General features: G+C 35.8%; 1 protein-coding gene across 1 annotated transcript; it reads right to left on the bottom strand.

Moving 5' to 3' along the window:
* Positions 1-4,825: 4,825 nt before the first annotated feature.
* LOC118044821 (dof zinc finger protein DOF5.6) lies at positions 4,826-7,167 on the bottom strand. Its single transcript, XM_035053307.2, has 2 exons — positions 6,642-7,167; positions 4,826-6,023 (listed from the first exon to the last, which is right to left on the bottom strand). The coding sequence occupies exons 1-2, from the start codon at positions 6,690-6,692 to the stop codon at positions 5,133-5,135; spliced, it is 942 nt and encodes a 313-aa protein (XP_034909198.1). The 5' UTR covers positions 6,693-7,167; the 3' UTR covers positions 4,826-5,132.
* Between the last annotated feature and the right edge of the window lie 15,201 nt (positions 7,168-22,368).

Here is a 22,368-nt window from a genome sequence, read left to right as displayed (position 1 = left end):
TTAGATGTCCTAGAAATTTGTATTTCTAGTGTCGCGAGGTGACATTGAGTTGATGTGTATTTGTGCCTCCTCAAAGGTATTGTTGTTGGGAAGGAAAGGGTTTTCGATTTAATCATAAAATTATGATTAAGGTTCATGAGTTGCCACCTAGTATTATAGTTACTAGCTAGGAACCCTATGGTGTGCGAGAGTCCGGGAAAGGGACTAGTTGTGTAAGGGGAAGACTTATCACCCTCAGTGCACCCTACCTAAGATAAGTTGCATTGTTATTTGATTGTTTTTCTAGGTTAGGTTTCTATTTGTTGATCTTTTTCTAAGGTCCAAGGCAGATCTCTCTTTGTGAGGAAGTATCTATCTTTTCAGGCTAAATCCTAACCATTCTAAAGTCTAAATTTTAGCATCGTATTTATTTTTGTATTTTTAATATTCAGAAGTATACTTTACGGTGTAGTTTTATACTTACATATGCTAAAGTCTATAGCTAAATCCCAACACTTTAAATATAAAGTGAATAAAATGATTGGTAAAGAATTTTTTATATTTTGGCCAAATCCTATTAGACAATCATAAATTAGTTATGATATCAATTTTGCATTTAAAAACATGAGAAATATGTAATTTTTTAATGAAAATATGCTTGGAAAAATTTTAGGATTTGGTTGTATGCACAAAAACAAAATATTTTTTTTTAAATAGGAAATTGATTTTGAATTTTTTTTGAGTTTTTTTTTATTATTTTTTAAAATTTTTTTAGAAACATTTAGGAGAAAACTAGGTATTTTAATACCAGATCTATATCTTACAGTGTAAATATACAGTCCGATATTATGCAAAATTAATAGAAAAACATGTGAGAAAATCATAATTTTTTTGAACGGATTTTTGATTTTTTTTTAATTATATAATATTATAATATATATAATATTATAATTATATTATTAAATATATTAGATTGGGCCCGAACCTAGTTATATAGTCTAAGCCTATCCTAGTTGGGCCAAGATCGACCCAAGTAGGTTAGGCCGATGTCGGCTCAAAAAGAGGGGGTTGGGCCGATGTTGGCCCACTATATCTTTTTTGGGTTTGGGTCCGACCCAACTTAGCCATTTAGGCTGGCCTAGAACAGGTATGATCCAGACTCGGGGGGTAATTATTTTTTCCCCTCGATGCTTTGCATGTAGAACGATGGCAAAGGGGAGGAGACAAGAAAGAGGGAAAAGGGAGGACAAATTACCTATTACGGTGAGTTGTTGTTGTCCTGGCCATAAAGTTGGTGGAGAGGACGATGGTTTTGCTAGCGATGCTGGCTGCAGTTGGAAGAAAAAGAAAAGGAAGAAACCTATAGAGGGGAAAGGGAGGAGCTTATGGTGGTTGCCCTTATTGCCGGTGAGGAGATGAGTTTGTAGGAATGCTAAGTCGCTGTCTGTCACGGCATGGAGGAGGTTGTGGTGGTTGAAGAAGTAGCAAAAAAAGAGAAATAAGAGAGGGAGATGTCGGCTGGAAAAACCAGGAAGGCTGGTTTTTTGGTCAACTTTGGACTCAATTTTCTTCACCCTTGGGACATGAAATCCACCTCTATTTATAGAGGGTGAAAGAGGAATGTTTTATCTTTAATGGTGCCAAATCGTGGCTCTTGGTTCGACTAGTAAGGATCCCAACTGTTGGTTCAAAATAGACACCATGGATTGTCAAATCTACCACTTGAAGGCTGCTTGAGTTAGCATTTTTAGGTTGGCATCACGACTGCTGTGATGTCAATCTACCATCATTGACCATATCGTGGTGTAGAGAAATGTCAGGTGGTCATTTGCATACAAGTTTTGTCAAATTTAATAGAGATTAGAGGTATTAAATGCACATGCAAAGTAGCTCTGTAAACTATCTTTTCAGTTGAAATTCTAAAGAAAAAGAAGATGAATAGCAACCAAAACATTGCCATTTTGGTAAAGTTCATTTTAGTCCTTTAATTTTTTATTTCTTTCAATTACACCCCTAATTGACTTTAAACTTTTTATTTTGTGCAATTTGGCCTTTGACAATTTTAGCCCCGGATTGTGGCGTCCTTTTCACATTGGTCCTTGGTTTTAGATTTATGCAATTTGACCTTCAAGTGACCATTAAACTTTCAATTATATTTAATTTCACCCCTGATTGCAATCAATTGGGTCCCCATAGTTTGGTGCCTTTTATAGATTAGTCCTTGGTTATAGAATGTTTTAATTTAACCCTTAATTTACCCAAAAACTCTATTTTTCTTGTGATTTTGGTCACGATTTCAATCAATTAACTTGGAAAAAAAAATTAAATTTGGTCTTCTAAAATTTTTATTTTCTCAATTAAGCCCATAATAGGCTTCCAAACTTAATTTTTCAACAATCAAGCCCCTAATAAAATTAATTTGACCCATTTAAATATAATTAAGTCCTTACACTTAATTAAATCTTTCAATTGAACCCAAATTAAAAAGAATATTTAAACTAAGTCTTTACTTGCTTATTATTGGACTCCTTGCTTGATTTCTTTATGAAATCCTTCATGCTTGTTGATATGATATTTGTATAAAAAAATTTTAAGACTTTATTCTCAACCAAGCATAGTATTAGTCTAATTTTTATATTATTATTATCATCAAAATATATAAAAATATAAATGTATGAACTAAAGGTCAATAATTTCCTCCTTTTTGATGATGACAATAAATATATATATAATTTATATGTGAATAAATGTCTCCCCCTATTTTTTGCATTGTAATTTATGGAAAACTTTAACAATTTATCACAATCTAAGTAAATATAAAAAGATTGCATATTCAATAATAATTTATGCATTAAGAAAATTAGGTTTCTCCCTCTAAGAGGGTGTTTGGGAGTGTGGTTGCTGTTGCTTTTCAAAGTGCTTTTCACTTAGAAAAGCATGCCAATAATATTTTTTTATTTTTTAAAAATTATTTTTGAGATCAGCACATCAAAATGATTTGAAAACATCAAAAACATATTACTTCCAAGCTAAAAAAAAAAAAAATTTCAAATTTTATGAAAAGCGCTTTTCAAACGCAATCCCAAACAGCCCCTAAATGTATGCATATTCTATTGAAACGCATTTCTCTCACATATCTCATCCCTCCCCAATACTTATCTATATTTCTTCTACCCCTACACGTTTATCTATATATTATCTCTCCCTCTTTGTGTCTCTCTAATGTGGTGCACATCTGTTTCAAACTGTATTAGACAACTCTCTATTCTAGTTAATCAAGTATACTAGTCGAAACCTTTTCAACCAAGGAAATAAGCGCTGGTGTCTTAAACATGGCTTCAAATTTATCGTCATTACTGATATTTGCATGTGCATCTAATTTTTACTTTTATTTGGAATACTAGCTTCTTGTTTTAATATTCCATTAGTTGTAATAATTTTCTTATTTATAAATTCAAATATTTTTTTATTTATTTTATTAAGTATAGGAATTTAATTAAAAAAAATCATAACATTAGAAATGAGTAAAAAAAAAATCATTATGAGCCACAAAAACAAACAAGGGCACATAATTGATGAGTGTTTTTAGACATTAGCACAATAAATCTTTTTTATTTATATAAAATATCATTGTCTATAAAATATTTAAGGAAATAACATAATTTCGAGAGTTGCAAATGATATTTGTGACTCACAAGCTGTATGTGTTACTAACAACTCTCTTAAATTATAAAATGGTATAACATAAATTATAATAAAGAGAGAAGATAGAGGATATATATAAAAAAAGAAATAAATAAAGAGACTTCAAAAGCACAACGAAACTCCAAAAACGACACTACTAGTACTGTAAAAAAGATCTCAATAAGGCAAATTCAGCACCACCAAGGACAATAATTGAGGGTGACTGAAGTTGGCCACACAAGTCATCTAAAGGTGACGGGTGACTCACTTGCCTATGGATGACTATATGGCCACATCCTGTTCATCGTTGATAACCTTCCTTGGTGTTACTGGTTTATCTCATCGAGATCTTTTCGATGGTACCGATGATGTTATCATTGAAGTTTTAGTGTGCTTTTAAGATTTGTTTTTTGTTCTTTCTTTTCTCTCTCACCCTTTGTTCACATATCACAATGATGGGGGAGGAGAGAGAAAAACAATGAAAAAAAGTCATGGGAGCAAATCAAAACTCTAATGACGATAACATTAGTACCATAAGAAAAATCTCGATAAGATAAATCCAATGACATCAAATAAAATTATCAACGATGATCAGAGTAAACCAATCAAGTTACTCAAATGCAAGTGAGTGACCTACCACCTTTAGTAACCTTTCTTGATGTTGTTGAGATCTTGTTGAGATTCTTTTTACGGTGCTGATGGTATCGTAATTAGAGTTTTAGTGTGACTTGATAATCTCTCTATTTTTTTTTTCTCTCCTCTCTCCTTTTTTTTTACCTCTCTTCTTTTTTATTGTAATTTGTGACATGTCATTTTATAATTTGAGAGACATGCGACTTGAAAACTCTCTGCATTATATTCTTTTTCTAAATATTTTTAGATTGTGTTATTTTTTTAATGTACTAAATTATTTTTAAAAAAAAAAAAAAAACTCTACATAATCCGAGAAGAAGTTCCCTGCTTTTCATTGAAAACTCCAATTTCCATTTCCATGTCTCGAACTGCCCCAGCCACCTAGGCAGTTAAAAATCTTCATGTCAATCACAACTTAACCAGTCTCCAGGCATATACAGAGAGCAGCAGGAATGTCATAAAAGTACGAGTTAAGAGTGCACTAAGACATATTTTTTAAGCTAAAAAAGCACTGCTATATCTTCCTCGATTAAACAACAAAACAAAATCCTGCACGTTTGAATCTGATCATACACCAAATTAATAAAAGATAGAAACAAGATCGGAACATAAAAACAAATAGTAAGATACTAATTAAGCAGTCATTCTTGGACTCTCGTTGTTCACATTCACACTCTTGCTGTTCGTAGAGTCGATGAGATTTGGAGACCACGCCTTTATAGAAAAAACATGAAAAAAACCTTTCCATCAAAGGCAATCACTTAGTAATTACTGGATGACCTAGAATGCAGATGAGTCCACAACCAGTGATCACACTATAGGATCTCTGGATTGGATTACACTAAAGTATTGGTCGTGGATGATCCATAACCATTCATCATGCCTGTCCATGATCCTAAATTGTTTAGGTATCCAAATGTGTCCTTCCCACCATCAGAGCAACCCTGGTCTTGCCAGTCAAGAGACAAGAGCTTGGTGTTTGGCTTCACATCAATTGCATTCGGATCACTATTTCCTTGGCCATAAGGAAGCATTAGCCTTTGGCAAGTTTCCATGAAAGTGCCACTGTTTCCATCAAGGGACATCCCAAATGGAGAGCAAAGACCACTAAAATTTGGTGCTAACCCATGATGATGACTCGTATCTCCGAGCCCACTAACCATACCCAAGTCACCATTCCCCATGAAATCATAATTCCTAGAGCTTCCCACTAAAGCTTCGAACTTACTATCCATAAAATCTACAGGCCTTGGGTTTTCTAGCATACCGATATTGTATTTGCTATCCATGAAGTTAGAGGTTGCAATTGTTCCTTGTGAACCAAGTATGCTATTTAGGTGTGAAAGTTGCACCTCAGGAAATGAAAGGTGAAGATCAGTAGGATTGTGATGAGAGGATGAGGATTCAGGGTTAATTTGGTTAACTGATTGATCATTTGATTTCTTAGACACTTTCTTGTTCTTTCTACATCCACCACCCACAGGGATGTTCCTCAGGGTGCCTCCTTTGGTCCAGTACCTCCTGCAAGTCTTGCAAAAGTACCTTGGCTGGGAGAGGCTGTAGTTGTTATAGTAACAAAATTTGGTGTGTGTTGAGTCACACCTAGGGCATTTGAGAGCTTGGTCGTGTGGGGGCCTAAGCCTCCTCTCTATCAAGGGCCTTGAACAAGTGAGCATATCCCCAGATGGTGAAGAAGAATCCATTCCAGACTCATCGTTAATCGTGCCCTAAACACAAAGGAAAGCAGGAAATTTAATGGGGAAATGTGTCAGGTCATTTATAATAGTGCAACGGACAAGAGGGAAGACATCATCTTGTCTTTTCATGCTTCGAGGTATCAATAATGTGCCCATTAGGACTAGACATTCTTTTGCCGTTTTAGAACATATAAATTAGAATGTCATGTCATGAACGCTAAAAAAATGCAAAAAATACAGTGAAGCCAAGAGCTTCTCTCTAAACATGTACTTCGAAATCCAGTAAAAACATATTCTGATCAATATTTTGGAGCCTGAAGTACATCTTTTTTCTGCATTAATTAGTTCTAATATAGCTCTACATTGAACATTATAAATATTCTTTCAAGTAGTGGTGTATATATATGAAAAGAAGAGTAAAATCCCATACCCATTTACTATATATATACATTGACAGGATTAATGTATCTCACTAGTTTAAACCATAAGAAAATGACAGGCTTTTCTATGGTGAATTGTCCATTTATTCTACTCATCTTATTTAGAATAATTTTTCACACTGTAAGGCAGAAGTGAAAATGCCATGTGATGGGAGTGTACGAGCTAGATGCAGAGTTTCAAATTTCCGAAAAGGAGAACATATCATACCTGCAGCCAATCACTTGAATCCATGCAAACTTGCAGTGAAGTGAGACCCATTAAAACGCAGAAACAAATGGCAGAAACACACGGTTTTGGGTGTGTATATAGCAGTCACCAACTCCCCTTCCCTAATTCAGTCACACTTGATCATTACTTTCATTTGTCTAACCTTGATTCATATTAGCGCTTCTAAGAGCTCGTTAGTGAGAGAGGGATAGGGAGCGAGAGAGAGAGAGAGGCGCAGAAGGGAGTGAGAATTGGATGGATATGGGAAGAATGGGGGTGGAGGGCAGTGAATAAGAAGGCAAGAAAAAGGTGCTTCACTAGTACTGTAAAAAGAGAGAAGGGGAGGGAGAGAGACAAGGCTGATCAGCGCCTCCTGCTCTACACTCATTAGTGTAGCTACGGTCCATGTCCACAGTCGGTGGGCTTAAAACATTCGAAGGTCCCTACATTGTCTGTCCAATGCCATTACAGAGGGACCCACTCATCTTGGACCAAAACCTACCTCTCCTTAACAAAACGAACGGCTGTGATGTCATTGTTTGTGTTAAGATGTGACGATGAGAATGTTGGATTGTGAGTGGGGTGACGGTAACGTCAGAAATAGCGGCTTGGTCGTCACAAGGTCCAAAATTATGTGACATGACAGAAGCTAAGTCGAAGACAGAGAGAGAATATGGATTTTGGGGTTTTCGATAAAGAAACAAGGGCAGGTGTTGGTATTTATATCTAAGGAGGGAGGTGGCTAGCTAGAAAGCTAGAACATGTCATATGTTTTTTACTTTTGAATTCATGCATGGCATGACCATGAATCCATGATGTGTTTTTTTTTTGTCATGACATGTTAATTGGTATTCAATGATGACCAGTTTCGAAGCTCCATCTACAATCCCGTATTTTTTACTGTTTTCCTCGAATGTGGCCCGTGTGGGTGAAGTTACCAAGAAACTCTTCTCTTCTTCCATTTTCTAAAACAATAAACTGGCCAGTGAATAAAATCGTACGCAGTCTCTCTTCATAGGAGGAGCCAACCAGTAGGCGTTAATGCATGTTTTTTTTTTTTAAAAAAAAAAAAAACTTAATGTTTGAATATTACTTCTCTCGAAGTTTCTTTGAATTGAGAATGAGATTTATTGATAGGTGTTCTTTTTAACAAAGATTTGTAAAAGATTTTAAAATTTAATCACCCCCCATTTTCTTTAATTATCAATGTGGCCAAAATAGAAATCTGGGAAGATCGTGAAAGATGACAAACCAACAACTAGAAATAATTTGGGAATCACATTAACTATTAAGTGATGATTATTGCTGGGTTACATGTCTCACAATATTCTCAAGCTACTGGTAATGGCGAAAGCACTCGTTTATGTACGTAGGATTAATAATTAATCAAAACATTAACGCTAATTAAGAGGTGAGAGCGGGGAAACAGGATTACCGATTTAAATCTCTTTGAAATGATTTTCTTTTTATCTATTTTATTACCAACTTAGCAATGTTCTTGCCATCAATGCATGATGGCTCACTTTTCTAGCTCATCAAAAATCTTGTATGCATGCACAATTTCAAAAGAAGTGCATGCATGCATGTGGAGACAGTCAAAGATAAGAATCATTTATGGCCTGGACAGTGAGTAAATGATACAGATAATGGAGGGCCGTGATAAAATAAGCTGTCATGTAGCCAGATTTAGGGAGATGGCCGGTATCCATGGCTGGCATGCAGTGCTACAGCTTTCTTTGTTTAAGAGATAAAGGGGGTAAATGCTCTATCTGGTTGTTTTTAGCTAAGTAAGAGAGTCATGGGTAGTGGAGCACGGTGATAGAGCAGTCCAGAGGGGCTGGGGTGGCATGCATTGGATAATTTGACCAGCTTCGACTTGTAAGTAAAGAGGCAGTGAATGAGCTGGCCATCGATACCGACGAAAGAGCACTCTAACTTGAGGGGCCTAGTGAGTGGACCCACTCGCCTCCTCCCACAAGCAAAGGATCGATTCTCCTTACCATGCGCCCCTCACGTGCCTCCCCCCTCTTCTCTTACCCCATGGCCGCTCTGTTCATCTCTTGTGGCAAATGCCAGGTGACACTGCCTTGGGCACTCTACATGCATGGCCTGACATCTTTGTTTCATAAGCGGAAACGTGTATTTGTAAGGCACTCCAAAAGCCAGCAATATTGTTTGAAATGCCTGAGTTTATCTAAGAATTCCACCACTTCATGTATTTGAGATGGTGAACTTGTTGTATATTTCAATATTGGGAGGTTAATTAAGAAGATCATCTTAATGTAATTAATCACATGATACACTGTAAGAAGGAGATTCAATTAATCTTAATTAATTTTCTCTTTTCCATCAAAACTCTACATAGCTAGACAGAGCTGCTCGTAATTCAAATGACAATCGTGAACTAGCTAGATATATAGATTCAAAAGCACTAAACTAGCTAGATCACTTGAGGTAAGAGAAAGAATCATCGATCGTGGTGAAACTTACTTTGCCAAGGCAAGTAGATAGCGTGAGCAACACCCTAAGCTTAGATTCAGTGCCTGGGAGGGCCCAAAGAACAAACAATCAGGTGACTAAATTAAAGTGTATGTGCCCCATGTTTCACGGGGTAAAACAAAGACGAAGGAGACTGGAGAGATCTATAATCTGATCTAACCATTAATTTCCATGCAGTAATCAGTACTGCTAATCATTATTTGTATCTTTTAGGTACAAATCAAATGATAGGTTATATCCATTTTGATCGCTCTTCAAGATGGAAGAAGCAGCAGCAGCAGCAGCTTATCACCATGGCCATGGCTCTGGGAAACACACCATAGCTTTCGATTTACTAATCATTTCCTCCACACAACAAGGGTTAGTCTATTATTGTCAAATCTAAAAGGTGAGCCAAATTCACTATTGTGGCGTTAAAAAAACTTAATTATGTGTGAGCCAAATTCCCCAAGCTATTCCAAGAAAACAAGAACTGACAAAACTTTTCCATCTTTCTAGTTGCACGCGTCCACCATTCATACAAAATGATTATCTGTTGTCTTTGGGATACACCACACAACTCCCCACTAGAACAAATATCAACACCATAGTTTCCATGTGAATGGACTTTGCAGCAGCAGATGGTCTATGCTTTCCAGTTCTATATCACAAAATAGGCATAAGGCTGCTTCATGTGAGAGTCAACCATCCACGCTGTAACCAATAAAAAATTTTATTCACTTAAAAATATATTAAAATAATATTTTTAATATTAACAAATAATCCAAACAATCCAAAATTAATATATATATATATATATATAATTAAAACAAAAAAAAATTAAAAAAAGTGTTTTTTGAAGGTTAAAACAAACACTCTCTTGAAGATATTAAACACGAACTGCTACTAGTTATGCAGATAATGCTCAAAGAGATCTTATTCTGATTCTATTGAATTTGATTAAACGGTTTAAGATGTTCAAATTTGACAATTTAATTGTTTTAAATGAAGAGGGTACTTATCAATCTCTTGCAATGTGAACGGAACCTTTGTGTTTCTTTAAACCTCAAGGAGTCATAGCAGCTCTCAGAGCACTAATTCAAACACTTTTCGACCTATATGCTTACAAAACAATATAAATGCTACGGGACCTAGACGCCCATTCTTGATTTATCCTTGATAGCGAAAAGGTGAGAGACCGACGTCTGACTGTGCGTTCAAATGTCTGAAAGATATCTTACTTCAGCCATACGAAAACGAAACCTTAATGTTCAAGGCAGTGGAATGATATTTACCCATGTTTGATTCATAATTCTAACCCTATAGGCATTTATAGGGCAGAATTTGTGTTCTTGATCCTACTCGATTTCATGGTGTGAAAAACCAATCCATTTTGAAATACTTTTTTTTTTCATGATATTAAAACTATTAGAATATTTAAGTTTAAATCCTATAAAAATAAGGATAGGAGAAGATTATTCTCTTTTATAGACCAAGATGGGTTAGTCCTCTCAATAAACCTAAGAAAATAGATTAATCATGTTGCCATATCTTTTATGCATGTTTTATTCAATGCGTCATAGGTTTCTTTTTTTTACACAAATAAAATATTTAGAAGGGAAACATTTTTCGTTTAATAATCACCACCTATTTAGCAAACATTACTTTCACACTAGCTAGCTTCAAGCTTATGATCAAATTATAAATTTGAAAAAATCATGGTACGGATAATGTTGGGATTTTTTCTTTTCCTTTTTGGTTGATGTAAGAATAAAGAGAATATTTAGAAAGAATAGCTCGACCTTTCAATGATGGGATTCTATTGTATTTATAGTCAATATACAAGTTTTTAAAAAGAGTATTCAAATCAACTATACAATATCATATTACTTGCCTAGTTTATAGCCTAAACTCTAGCTAAGAGATATAGTCAATTGCCTAAATTATAGTTATACAAATCTATCAATATCTTGAATCCTATAATGCCCCCTCAAGGTGACAGGGAGGAGGCCACAACAACTTGTCACAAAAGGAATGAAATGTTGAAGAAGGTAATCCTTTGCTAAAAAGATCAGCAAGCCGATTGTTGGAGCGAGCAAATAAGACTTGAAGGAAGCCAGTGGAGACCAATTCACGGATAAAATGATAAGACAATTCAATGTGTTTGGTATGAGCACGGAAGATAGGATTGTGTGCCAATTGAGTTGCACTTATATTGTCAATGTATAGTGTGCAATGCAGAGAAGTGTTATAGCCAATGTCCCGAAGAATATAAGAAATCCATAATAGATCCACAGAAGCACAAGTGAGGGCTTTATACTCAGATTTCGTGCTACAAAGTGCTACTGTTAGTTATTTCGTGGCACTCCAAGAAATTAGATTAGATCCAAGAAAAATATAGTGACCCATGGTGGAGTGACGAGTGTCAGGGCAACCTGCCTAATCGACATTAACCAAGCAAGTCAAGTTAGAAGTTAGAACGCGCATTAGTATAGAAAGAAGTAAATGCCAGCACCAAAGGTACCTTTGAGGTAATGCAAAATGCGTTTAACGGCTTAGAGGTGAGCATCATGTGGATTTTGCATAAATTGACAGACTTTTTCAACTGAATAAGAGATATTTGGTTGTGTGAAGGTGTGATATTGTAGAGCTCCCACTAGACAATAATATTCATAGGGATCTAGTAATAGATGGCCATCAGAATTGGAGAGTTTTCGACCAGAGATGACAAGAGTAGATTGCGATTTGCAATAAAGCATGTTGGCAGACTTAAATATACAAAGTAAATACTTAGTTTCCATGAGACGAAGCTGGATAGAGGTATGATGGACCTCAAGGCCAATGAAATAATGAAGATCACCAAGGTCTTTCATATGAAAGCGTTTAGGAAGTTGATCAATGATGTGAATAACAAGAGAATCTTAAGAGCCCATAATAATGATATCATCAACATAAACAAGAAGTAATATCGTGCCAGCAGAGGAATGCTGACTAAAAAAAGAATTATTAGCCTTACTAGATTTGAAGTCGAGAGAAGTTAAGGCATAACTGAAACTCTAAAACCATACCTAAGGTGCTTGGCACAAGCCATTAATAAAACCGTGTAATTTGTAGACATGGTGTGGAAAAGAAGAGTGTATAAAGCCAGAAGGTTGTGACATATGAACCTCTTCAATCAAAACACCATGGAGAAATGTATTTTTGACGTCAAGTTGTCGAATACTCCATCGACGAGAGAGACCAAGTGAGAGAAGGATTTGAACTGTTATGGCTTTAGCGATTGGGTTGAAAGTGTTAGTAAAATCAATGCCTTGTTCTTGGTTGTAACCTTTAGCTATAAGGCATGCCTTGTAGTGTTTAATGGAACCATCAGCTCATTCTTTAACATTGTAAACCCAACGACAGCTAACAACATTATAGAAGGATGTACGAGATATTAGAGTCTAGGTCTAATTATCAAGAAGTGCATGATATTAATCTTTCATTATAGAAACCTAATGTGAATCTTGGCTAGCAGTTGTGAAGGTTAAAGGTTCATGGAGTATGGAGGTTAGAGGTAGTGCAACAAAGTGTTGGGGTAAGGGATAATTACTAGCACAAAGAACACGGGGTTTTCAGATGCCATCTTTTCTCACGAGTAAGCATGGGATGGTGATTGAAAAGTATAGTAGTCGACGTTGGTAATGGGGAGGCAGTTGGTTGGATTTTTGGTTGGTTGGTGTCAACACAACTATTAAAAGTGGTGGGGGATGCAAAAGCAACATGAGATGAATAAAAAGTGAGTGCATACTCCATATGTGGGGGTAGTATCTAGTGTATTAATAGGCTCAACAAAAGAAAAATCAAAGTTCAGAGATAGGGAATGACTTTGCAAGGCTAGCTCAAAAGCTAAAGCCAAGGATAACCATGATTGAGGAATAGGTGTTGTTATAGCAGTGAGTAAACCAGAAGATAACCTATAAGAAAATTAATTTTCATTAAACACCACATGCCGAGAGATGAAGACACGACCATTAGAGGGATCCAAACAACAATAACCTCTATGGAGAGTGTTATACCCAATGAAAATACATCGTTGTATTTTTGGGGTAAGCTTGTCTTGACCATAGTCACCAAGAAATGAGTAATAAAAATATCCAAAAGTCCAAAGTAAAGTGTACTTGGGGTGAGTACCAAAGTGAGCCTTATAAGGGGACTGTCCTGAAAGGATCGGAGTTGGCAGCTTGTTAATTAAAAACACAACAATAAAGAAAGCTTCAAGCCATAAATGTTGTGGTAACAAGGCCTGATGTAAAAAAGATAAACCAATTTCCTTAATATAATGATGCTTTTTTTCGACAATACTATTCTATTGAGAAGCGTGTGGGTTGGAAACTTTTAGATAAATGCCATTGGCATTTAGAAAGGAATGAAAAACCCCTTTAATGAGTTCTTTAGCGTCATCATATTGAATATTTTTAATCGCTGATGAAGCTGATTTTCACCCATGTTTTTAAAGTTGATAAAGCAGGCAAGGTTGTCAAAACAATATTTCATAAGATAAAGCTAACAATATCTATTATAATCATCAACAAAAATAATGTAATAGCGATAACCAGAAGTATTGATAGTAGGAGAAAGACCCCAAATATCTCAATGCATTAATTCCAAAACATGAGTAGAAAATCTATTTGATAAATGAAAGGGCAAGTGTTTGCTTTTTCCAGCTTGATAAGCATTATAAAACATCATAAAAGAAATTTTATTCAAAGTATAAATTAGTTTATTAGAAATTAACTATTTTAAGACTTTAGATATAGGATGACCACGCCTACAGTGCCAAGTTGAACTATAATAATAAATATAATAAACAATAAAAAATTTACTTTTCCTTCCGTGTAACAATAATTTACTAAACTAATATATTAATATTTTAACATTTAAAAAATTTATATAAATTAAGGGGGTAATTACCCTTTTTTGTTCTACTGTGACTCCACCACTGAGTAGAAATGACAACTATGGAGAATAGAGGGCTATATATATTTGATTCAGTATCGCAATTTTTATATATATAAAAAACACAATTTAGAATAGCAATTCTCTTAAAACTATGTTATTTCTTCAAAACTTTTTTGAAATATATCATTCCCCTAAGACTTTTTTTTCGTAAATGTGTCAGTTTTCAAAAACAATTCTCATATTATTTTCCAAGAAAAGTTTCTAATAATGCTACGGCTGGACTCTTGATCCAATAGTTCTAGCTGGTTCTATAGCCATGCATGAGAAGCTTTTGATGAAGCACTGGCATTGTAAGCTATAATGTGATGTTTGAAGACACTAAGATATTTTTTTTTCTATTTATTTTGGTGAATAAAATACAGAAAACACTCCATATCCCCTGTCTGATATATTATATTCATAAGAAAAGAAAAGGAAAGAGAAGAAAAGAGGAAGATATATCATATGTTATCATGCATGTGGACGATTACGTGTAAAATTGTAAGTGGTAGGGCCAACAGAGACCTCGTTGTTGCCACTGGGCTTCATTTTTCCTTTCCGTGCGGCGTGGAGACCACATGCAAAATATGCAAGCTCCTGCAATCTTCGTACCCAACAGGAGGCACTCGTGCATTTGTATTAATTACAAGGTGAAGGGATTTCTATTACGTGAGGTCCATGTCAAATATATCATGTTCTTGCTAGAAAATTCTTGGTCTGTATTATGGAATGTTTATTATGTATATTTATGTTTATCATGTATTTATTTTATATAGGATTCTAATCATGTGTAGTATACTACATGGTTAGTACCATGTACAACCCTAAACCTATATATATATATATATATTACATGAGGGGAGGGCTGATTCATTCAATCACAGCCTCCAGAATATATTCCAAACACGTCTTCTCCCTTAACTTCAACTTGGTATCAGAGCAATATATTTTTCATCTACAACCAGCACCTCCCCTTCTCCTTCCAATATTATGTTTCCAGTGTTTTGTTTTTTTTTTCTGCAGTATTTACAATTAGCACTCCTCAATCATGGATCCTACTGCACTTCAATCTGCTCCTCTCCAATCTGCTGCTACTCTCACAGCAAACACGCAATCTGCTCTTCCTGCAAATTCTCCAATATTGCAATCTGCGTCAGGTTTTTCAATGGCACCTCCACCTGGATTTTGTTGCGCCATCATCTGTTCATTCACTTGGATGTAGTTTTCCTCTACCAATGGCAGCAATACCTTCCTCTGCACTGACTGTTCTGACACATTCTAGACTCCTTTCTGCTGCGTCAATTGTTCCCAACACACATCTTCATGGTGCTGCAATAATCCCTCTCAAATACTCATCAGGTTATCTCCTTGAAACTGACCAACAATAACTACCTATACTGGAGAATGCAAATGAAACCATATTTGTTGGGTCAGGGTGTGTATGCTTTTGTTAACGGGTCTTATCCTTGTCTTGCACTCTATGTTGCTACCACCGAGACAGCAGCTCCTGCTATTAATTCATTCTTCCTTTCATGGAAGCAACAAGACCAATTAATTATGAGTGCTCTCCTCTCTTCTTTATCTACTGAAATTCTACATCTTGTGGTTGACTGTGACACATCTCATAGCATCTGGCAGACACTTGAAAAATCTTTTGCCTCCCCATCACATTCAAGGATTATGCAATTACATGGTTCCTTTCAGGATTTGCGTCAGGGGGACGATTCAGCTAGCATTTATCTGCAGCGAGCTAAGGTCCTATTTGATGAGTTGGTTGCCGTTGGTTGGCCTCTTTCCTTAGAAGATTTTAATCTTTATGTATTTCGGGGCTTACGCAGTGATTTCAAAGATTTAGTGACCAGTTTGTCTACACGGGCAGACCCTTTATCATACTATGATCTTCACAGTTACTTGCTCACTCATGAATACCTCAATAAGAGCTCCCTTCAATCCACTCTTGGCTCCTCTATGACAGCGTCTCTGCTGCCCACACCTTCACATCCCACGGCTTCAGCATTCTTAGCCCAGCGTAGTGGTTTCGGTGGGTCTTCTGGCCATTCCTATCGTGGGTGTGGGCGTGGGCGTGGGCGTCACCGAGGTGGATGGAGAGGTTACCGTAATGGAACCCATGGCACCTCTGGATCTGGATGGCAACAGACGTCTGGGTCTAGTTTTCAGCAAGGTTCTCGCGAGTTTGGGACTAGTTGGCAACAACACTCTCGTGGATCCAACAATAGTTTTTGAATTGTCAAATGTCAATTGTGTTATGGTTTTGGGCATTCAGCAAAATACTACTCTCAATTCACTTCACAGCATCTACAGGCTACCGCTAACTTGGCATTTCAAAATTCTCAGCTCACCTTTGTAGGTTGGTTTCCTGATACGGGTGCTAATCAACATATGACATCGGACCTTTCCAGTATGACGAGTTCAGAGCCTTACACTGGTAGTGATCAATTGCATGTTGGGGATGGTAAGGGACTTGTTATATCACATATTGCTCATTCTAAACTTTATACTCCCAAACGCACTTTTACCCTATCAAATGTTCTGCATGTCCCACTTATTAAAAAACCATTATTGTCTATTCAGAAATTTTGCATTGAGAATAATGTATTTTTTTTAATTTCATTCATCTATGTTTTATGTTAAGGATTTAATAACCAAGGAGGTGCTTCTTTCCGGTCAGAGTAGGGATGGTCTATATGTCTTATTCGAGTCTTCTGCAACGTCCATACCTGAAGCTTTCCTATCTAAATTTGTGTCCTCCACTGCTGATGTTTGGCATCGTCGCCTTGGGCATCCTAGCTCTCGTATTTTAGGGTCTCTAGTATCAAATAATAAAGTTGCATGTACTTCAAGAGTGTTTAATTTTAGTTGTTCATCTTGTCCTTTAGGCAAAGCATCGCGTCTGTCGTTAGGCCTTACTGGTCATAAAACTTGTGCTCCTCTTGAGCTTGTTTTCAGTGATGTTTGGGGACCTTCTCCTATGTTATCTATTGACGGTTATCGGTATTTTGTGATTTTTGTGGATGCCTATACTAAGTATATATGGTTCTTTCCTTTAGCAGTTAAATCTGATGTGTTTAAAATTTTTCTTCAATTTCAAGCTCTTGTTGAACGACAATTCGACACCAAAATTAAATTTGTTCAAACAGATTGGGGTGGTGAATATAGGAAATTAAACACATATTTTAAAACCATAGGAATCCATCATCATTTAATCTGTCCTCACACACATGAACAAAATGGTACTGTTGAGCGTCGTCATCGTCACATTGTTGAAACTGGCCTTACGTTACTTGGTCAATGTAAGGCTCCATTAAAATTTTGGAGTTATGCTTTTGACACGGCTGTTTATCTCATAAATCGTATGCCTACTGCTGTTTTAAATGGTTGTACCCCTTTTGATCGTTTGCTTAAATCTTCTCCTGATTATAGTTTTCTTTGTATTTTTGGGTGTTTATGTTTTCCTTTGCTTCGTCTCTATAATCGACATAAATTAGATTTTCGGTCAACACCGTGTGTGTTTCTTGGCTATAGTTCCTCTCATTTGGGTTATCGTTGTTTTGATTTATTTTTTGTCAACATCTCGTATGTATATTGCATGGCATGTTAAATTTCATGAAAATACATTTCTCTTTGCATGTTCTGAACAGACAACATCCTTGTCTTCTTCATCTCTACAAACAACACTCCCAGCTTTAACTTCTTTTCCTACACCTATGACCACTCCATCTACCCCATCTCTGCCACTTTCTCCAACACCTGCTCATAGGGTTGTTGTCTCACCTCATTCACCCTGTCCCGTGAGTAACAATCCCTCTCCTTTATCTCCACTTCATTATATTACTGATCACTCTCCTAGTATGGTTTCTGTTTCTCCAGGTATGGTGATTCCACTGTCAGCAGACTGCACTCCAGTTGTGTCCCCATCTCGGCCTCCTAGTAGTCTCACATTGGGTCCTTCCTCTGGCTCATCTCCTGGCTTGCATTTGGTAGTGGATTTATCTAACTTTGATCTTCAGCAGGTTTCTCATAATCCATCCTTTCTGCCAGCTAACTCCTCTTGTAGCCACCACATGACACTTCGTCCATGCCAACCAAAACAGGCACATCTTAGTATGTCTCAGTCCTCTGCTCTCGTGCGTTCTTCTCAGTCCCCTGCTTCCATGTGCTCTACGTCTCCTGAGCATGAACCCCTCACGTTTAAAGACGCCACTCAGCACTCGGCATTGCAGTAAGCTATGCAAGATGAGATTCGGGCTTTACAATCAAATGGTACGTGGACTTTAGTTCCATATTGTTCCTCTATGAATGTTGTTGGCAGTCGCTGGGTCTATAAAATCAAACGGCGAGCAGATGGTAGTATTGACGGTATAAAGCCCATCTTGTTGCCAAAGGGTTCACTTAACAAGAAGGAATAGACTATCTTGAGACTTTCAGTCCGGTTGTTAAGCCTGCAACTGTGAGGTTGGTACTTACCATTGCTGTGTCCCGTGGGTGGTTTATTCATCAACTTGATGTTCACAATGCTTTCTTGAATGGGATCCTTCTAGAAGAGGTGTATATGAAGCAACCACAAGGGTTTTTCTCACCCTACTCTACCATTTTATGTTTGTCACCTGCATAAGTCTATCTATGGTTTAAAACAGGCTCCCCGGGCATGGTATACCAGACTCAGTGACTATCTAATTTCTCTTGGTTTTCGTGCCTCTAATGCTGATCCTTCTCTATTTATTTACTCTGATGGCCATGATCTTATTTACCTGCTTGTGTATGTGGATGACCTTCTTCTTACTGGGAACAATTCCACTCTGCTGCGTCACTTGATTACCTTATTGAATTCAGAATTCAAAATCAGGGATTTAGGCTCTGTGCATTATTTCTTAGGAATTGAAGTCACCAAGACTGCCATGTGACTTATGCTCTCACAACATAATATACTCTCGATATCATTCAAAGAGCTGGCATGTCTTCATGTAAAGCTGTTGATACGCCTACTTCATCCTCTTCTAAGCTATTGTTGTCCTCGGATACTCAGTATTCTGATCCTACCCGTTACCGACAGATTGTTGGTGCTTTGCAGTATCTCACTTTTACTCGCCCAGATATTTGTTATGCTGTTAATAAAGTATGTCAGTTTATGCACTCGCCTACTAATGGTCATTGGTCCCTTGTCAAAAGAATTATTCGGTATCTTCAAGGAATGGCATCTTATGGTCTACACATCACTCGAGGTTCCTCTCTTTCCTTACATGGTTTTACAGATGCTGATTGGGCTGGTAGTCTTGATGACAGAAAATCCACCGATGGCAACTTGGTATATCTCAGCCGAACACCTATTTCTTGGAAATCTGGAAAACAACGCACAATGGCTCGTTTATCGACTGAAGCAGAATATAAGGCTCTTGCAGATGGTACTACTGAGATTTTATGGATTCGAGCTCTGTTATCTGATCTTCATTTCTCCTCTACTCCTACGACTATCCTTTGATGTGATAATTTAGGTGCTACCTACTTGTCTGTCAATCCTATCTTTCATGCTCGCACTAAGCATGTTGAAGTCGATTATCACTTTGTTCGTGATCGAGTTGCTAAAAAGGACATTGAGGTTCGGTTCATCTCCTCCAAGGATCAGCTTGCTGATGTTCTTACCAAACCTCTTCCTCATGCGTCCTTCACTTATTTTCGATCCAAGCTTCAAGTGGATTCTCCTCCTTCAGCTTGAAGGGGCATATTATGAAATGTTTATTATGTATATTTATATTTATCATGTATTTACTTTATATAGGATTCTGATCATGTGTAGTATACTACATGGTTAGTACCATGTACAACCCTAAACCTATATATATATATATATATATTACATGAGGGGAGGGCTGATTCATTCAATCACAGCCTCCAGAATATATTCCAAACACATCTTCTCCCTTAACTTCAACTGTTTGTGAACCTATCTATATCGACTAGAACAACTTAATTAAAACTTTTGATTCTGGAATGTGTGATGTGCTGCATTTCATCTTTAAGTAGCTACATATAATAATTTTCTCGAGAAAATATACGTTTATGCTTGGGAAATATTGAAAATTACAGTATAAATAAATTGTAGATCTTTGCAGATATTGTAGATGCTAAAAATTAATAGAGCAGAAACTATAAAATCAAAAGACAACATACAAGATCATGTAGTTATTATATTTTCTATATGTTATGTTATTAAATTTTTCTATATTTTATGTTTATTTTCTATATTTTATGTTTTTTTTTTTTTTATTTTAAGGATAGAATCAAATCTAGTAGCTGTCATGTTAGGAATTGATTCTAGCCTACATATATTTGTACTTTGTGGTGAATAAATTCATGATTGAAATATTATACTTCTCTAAATTTCTACAAAATATTTAAGAACTTAACTTTATATTCAAAACTAGAGTTTGTGTGTGTTATAAAAAAAAATATATAAAATTGAGAGTTATTGAGAAAATAAATATTATTAGTCTCTGTTTTACACCTTGTTGACATATTTTTTTATATGTTGCACGTATAAATTAAATTAATTAAGGTTGTAAGCGACTCAAATGATAAGTAATTCTGCAGTGTTTTTCTTAGACCATTAAAAAGGAGAATCTATTCTATCCAATATTTAATTTTTACGCTAACAATTACGTATAACTGCAAGTTGTTGGGTCCAATGCATCAAACAAAGCTTACAGGTAAAAACTCCATGGAAGTCACTCAAATAATTATGTAAATATAAAAATTAACGGCTAAATTGTAGGATGATCAAGATAGGTTTATTTTTATTAATTAAATTAATTGAACCCGATTAAATTCTATAACAGCAGGCTAATCCTATTCCTAAAAGGATTAATTATCAGCATACACTTTATATCATTAATATGAATGATTAATAGGATTTGTGGGTGTATCTATATTTATACAAAGAGCTAGCAAAATTCCAAGTTAAAACCAGTTTGTTTGTATGTTTCAAAAATAATGATAAAAAAAATGAATTTTTTAATTTTTTAATTTGCTTCATTTTTTTTATTTTTGTATTTTCAAATCATTTTAATATATTAATATTAAAAATAATTTTAAAAAGTATATATATATATATAATTTTAATATATTTCTAAAAAAAAAATTAAAAACACTTCTGAATAGACTTTTAGTCACGATTGATAATGCTATATGGTCTTTTGCCGTGACTCGCATGCGCGACACCTCGAACATTGACTGCGGCGCTGGGGATTTTAGAATATATTGCTAGCTAGCTGTCTTCTCACAAGAAATCTCAACATACGAATCTTTGGGGGCGGTGGACAGGATCTTGAACACCCACCAGGCCGCCACCACCACCGCCCTATATTTCAATGCCTTGCCTATCAATTCTCCCTAATTTGATTTATTCTGATAAGTTTTAGTCTCTGTAGCTCCAGCTGGAATGATTCTTACAGATAGTTGTTTTGTTATAGAAATTCACCTCTTTTGGGTCCTACATTTGTTAGAGAACCGACAGTCCGTCCCCTGATTGTCTCTTTGCTTCATCTCCTCCATGCATTTCTTTGTCACCCATGCATCTTGTTCGTTATTTGACTCCAATTATTTTTATATGTTGACCACTTTCAGATATACAGATTTCATTGTTCATGTCATTCTGCTTGTCAATCTTCAAGTAATGAACAATATTGGGGTTTCAACTCTTGGATTTCTTGACGTTATTAATATTAATTGGAGATCAATTGTAGCTCACTAGACCATCTCGTGTAGGTTTACGCTTACACTGTGAAGAGAAAATACATTATACTTTTTTTGAATTGGCTCCTCTCTTCTTCTTCTTCTTCTTTATTAAAAAAAAAACAGAGAGAGGTTTAAGCTTTAAACTCTTAAAAGAGGGAAAATAATGATATCAATTGAGCAACAACTAAATGGTACACTCTTTTTTTTTGTACTATTAGAAATGTTAGTTGTCGTGCATATATAAATGTTATTATGTCTATAATAAAAAAAAGTCAAAATAATTGATGAACAACAAAAGAAAAGGGTATAAAGAAATAATTGTAGTACAAACCCTAGAGAAGAGTAATAGAAGGGGAAAAAAACTAATTTTGGCTTGAGGGTTGATAAATCTTGAGTTTCTAGGTGAGTGCTTTCTATTCTTGCAACAAAATTAAAGTTTTGTCTTGCATTTATTGGAAAAAAATATGTTGGTATTTTAGAGTGATATTTACTGATCGAATTGATTTCATCACCAAATCCA

This window comes from Populus alba, chromosome 12 (genome assembly GCF_005239225.2).
Source record: "Populus alba chromosome 12, ASM523922v2, whole genome shotgun sequence".
Taxonomy (NCBI): domain Eukaryota; kingdom Viridiplantae; phylum Streptophyta; class Magnoliopsida; order Malpighiales; family Salicaceae; genus Populus; species Populus alba.
The sequence above is the reverse complement of the archived record's forward strand: the minus strand, read 5'-3'. Positions and strand labels throughout refer to the sequence as shown.

What these genes read in the sequence shown, in the direction of transcription:
- LOC118044821 (XM_035053307.2), bottom strand. Translation starts at nt 6,692, where the DNA reads ATGGGTCTCACTTCACTGCAAGTTTGCATGGATTCAAGTGATTGGCTG. An exon ending in ATTCAAGTGATTGGCTGCAG is followed by an intron (nt 6,024 to 6,641) that starts GTATGATATGTT and finishes CTTTGTGTTTAG; the next exon opens with GGCACGATTAACGATGAGTC.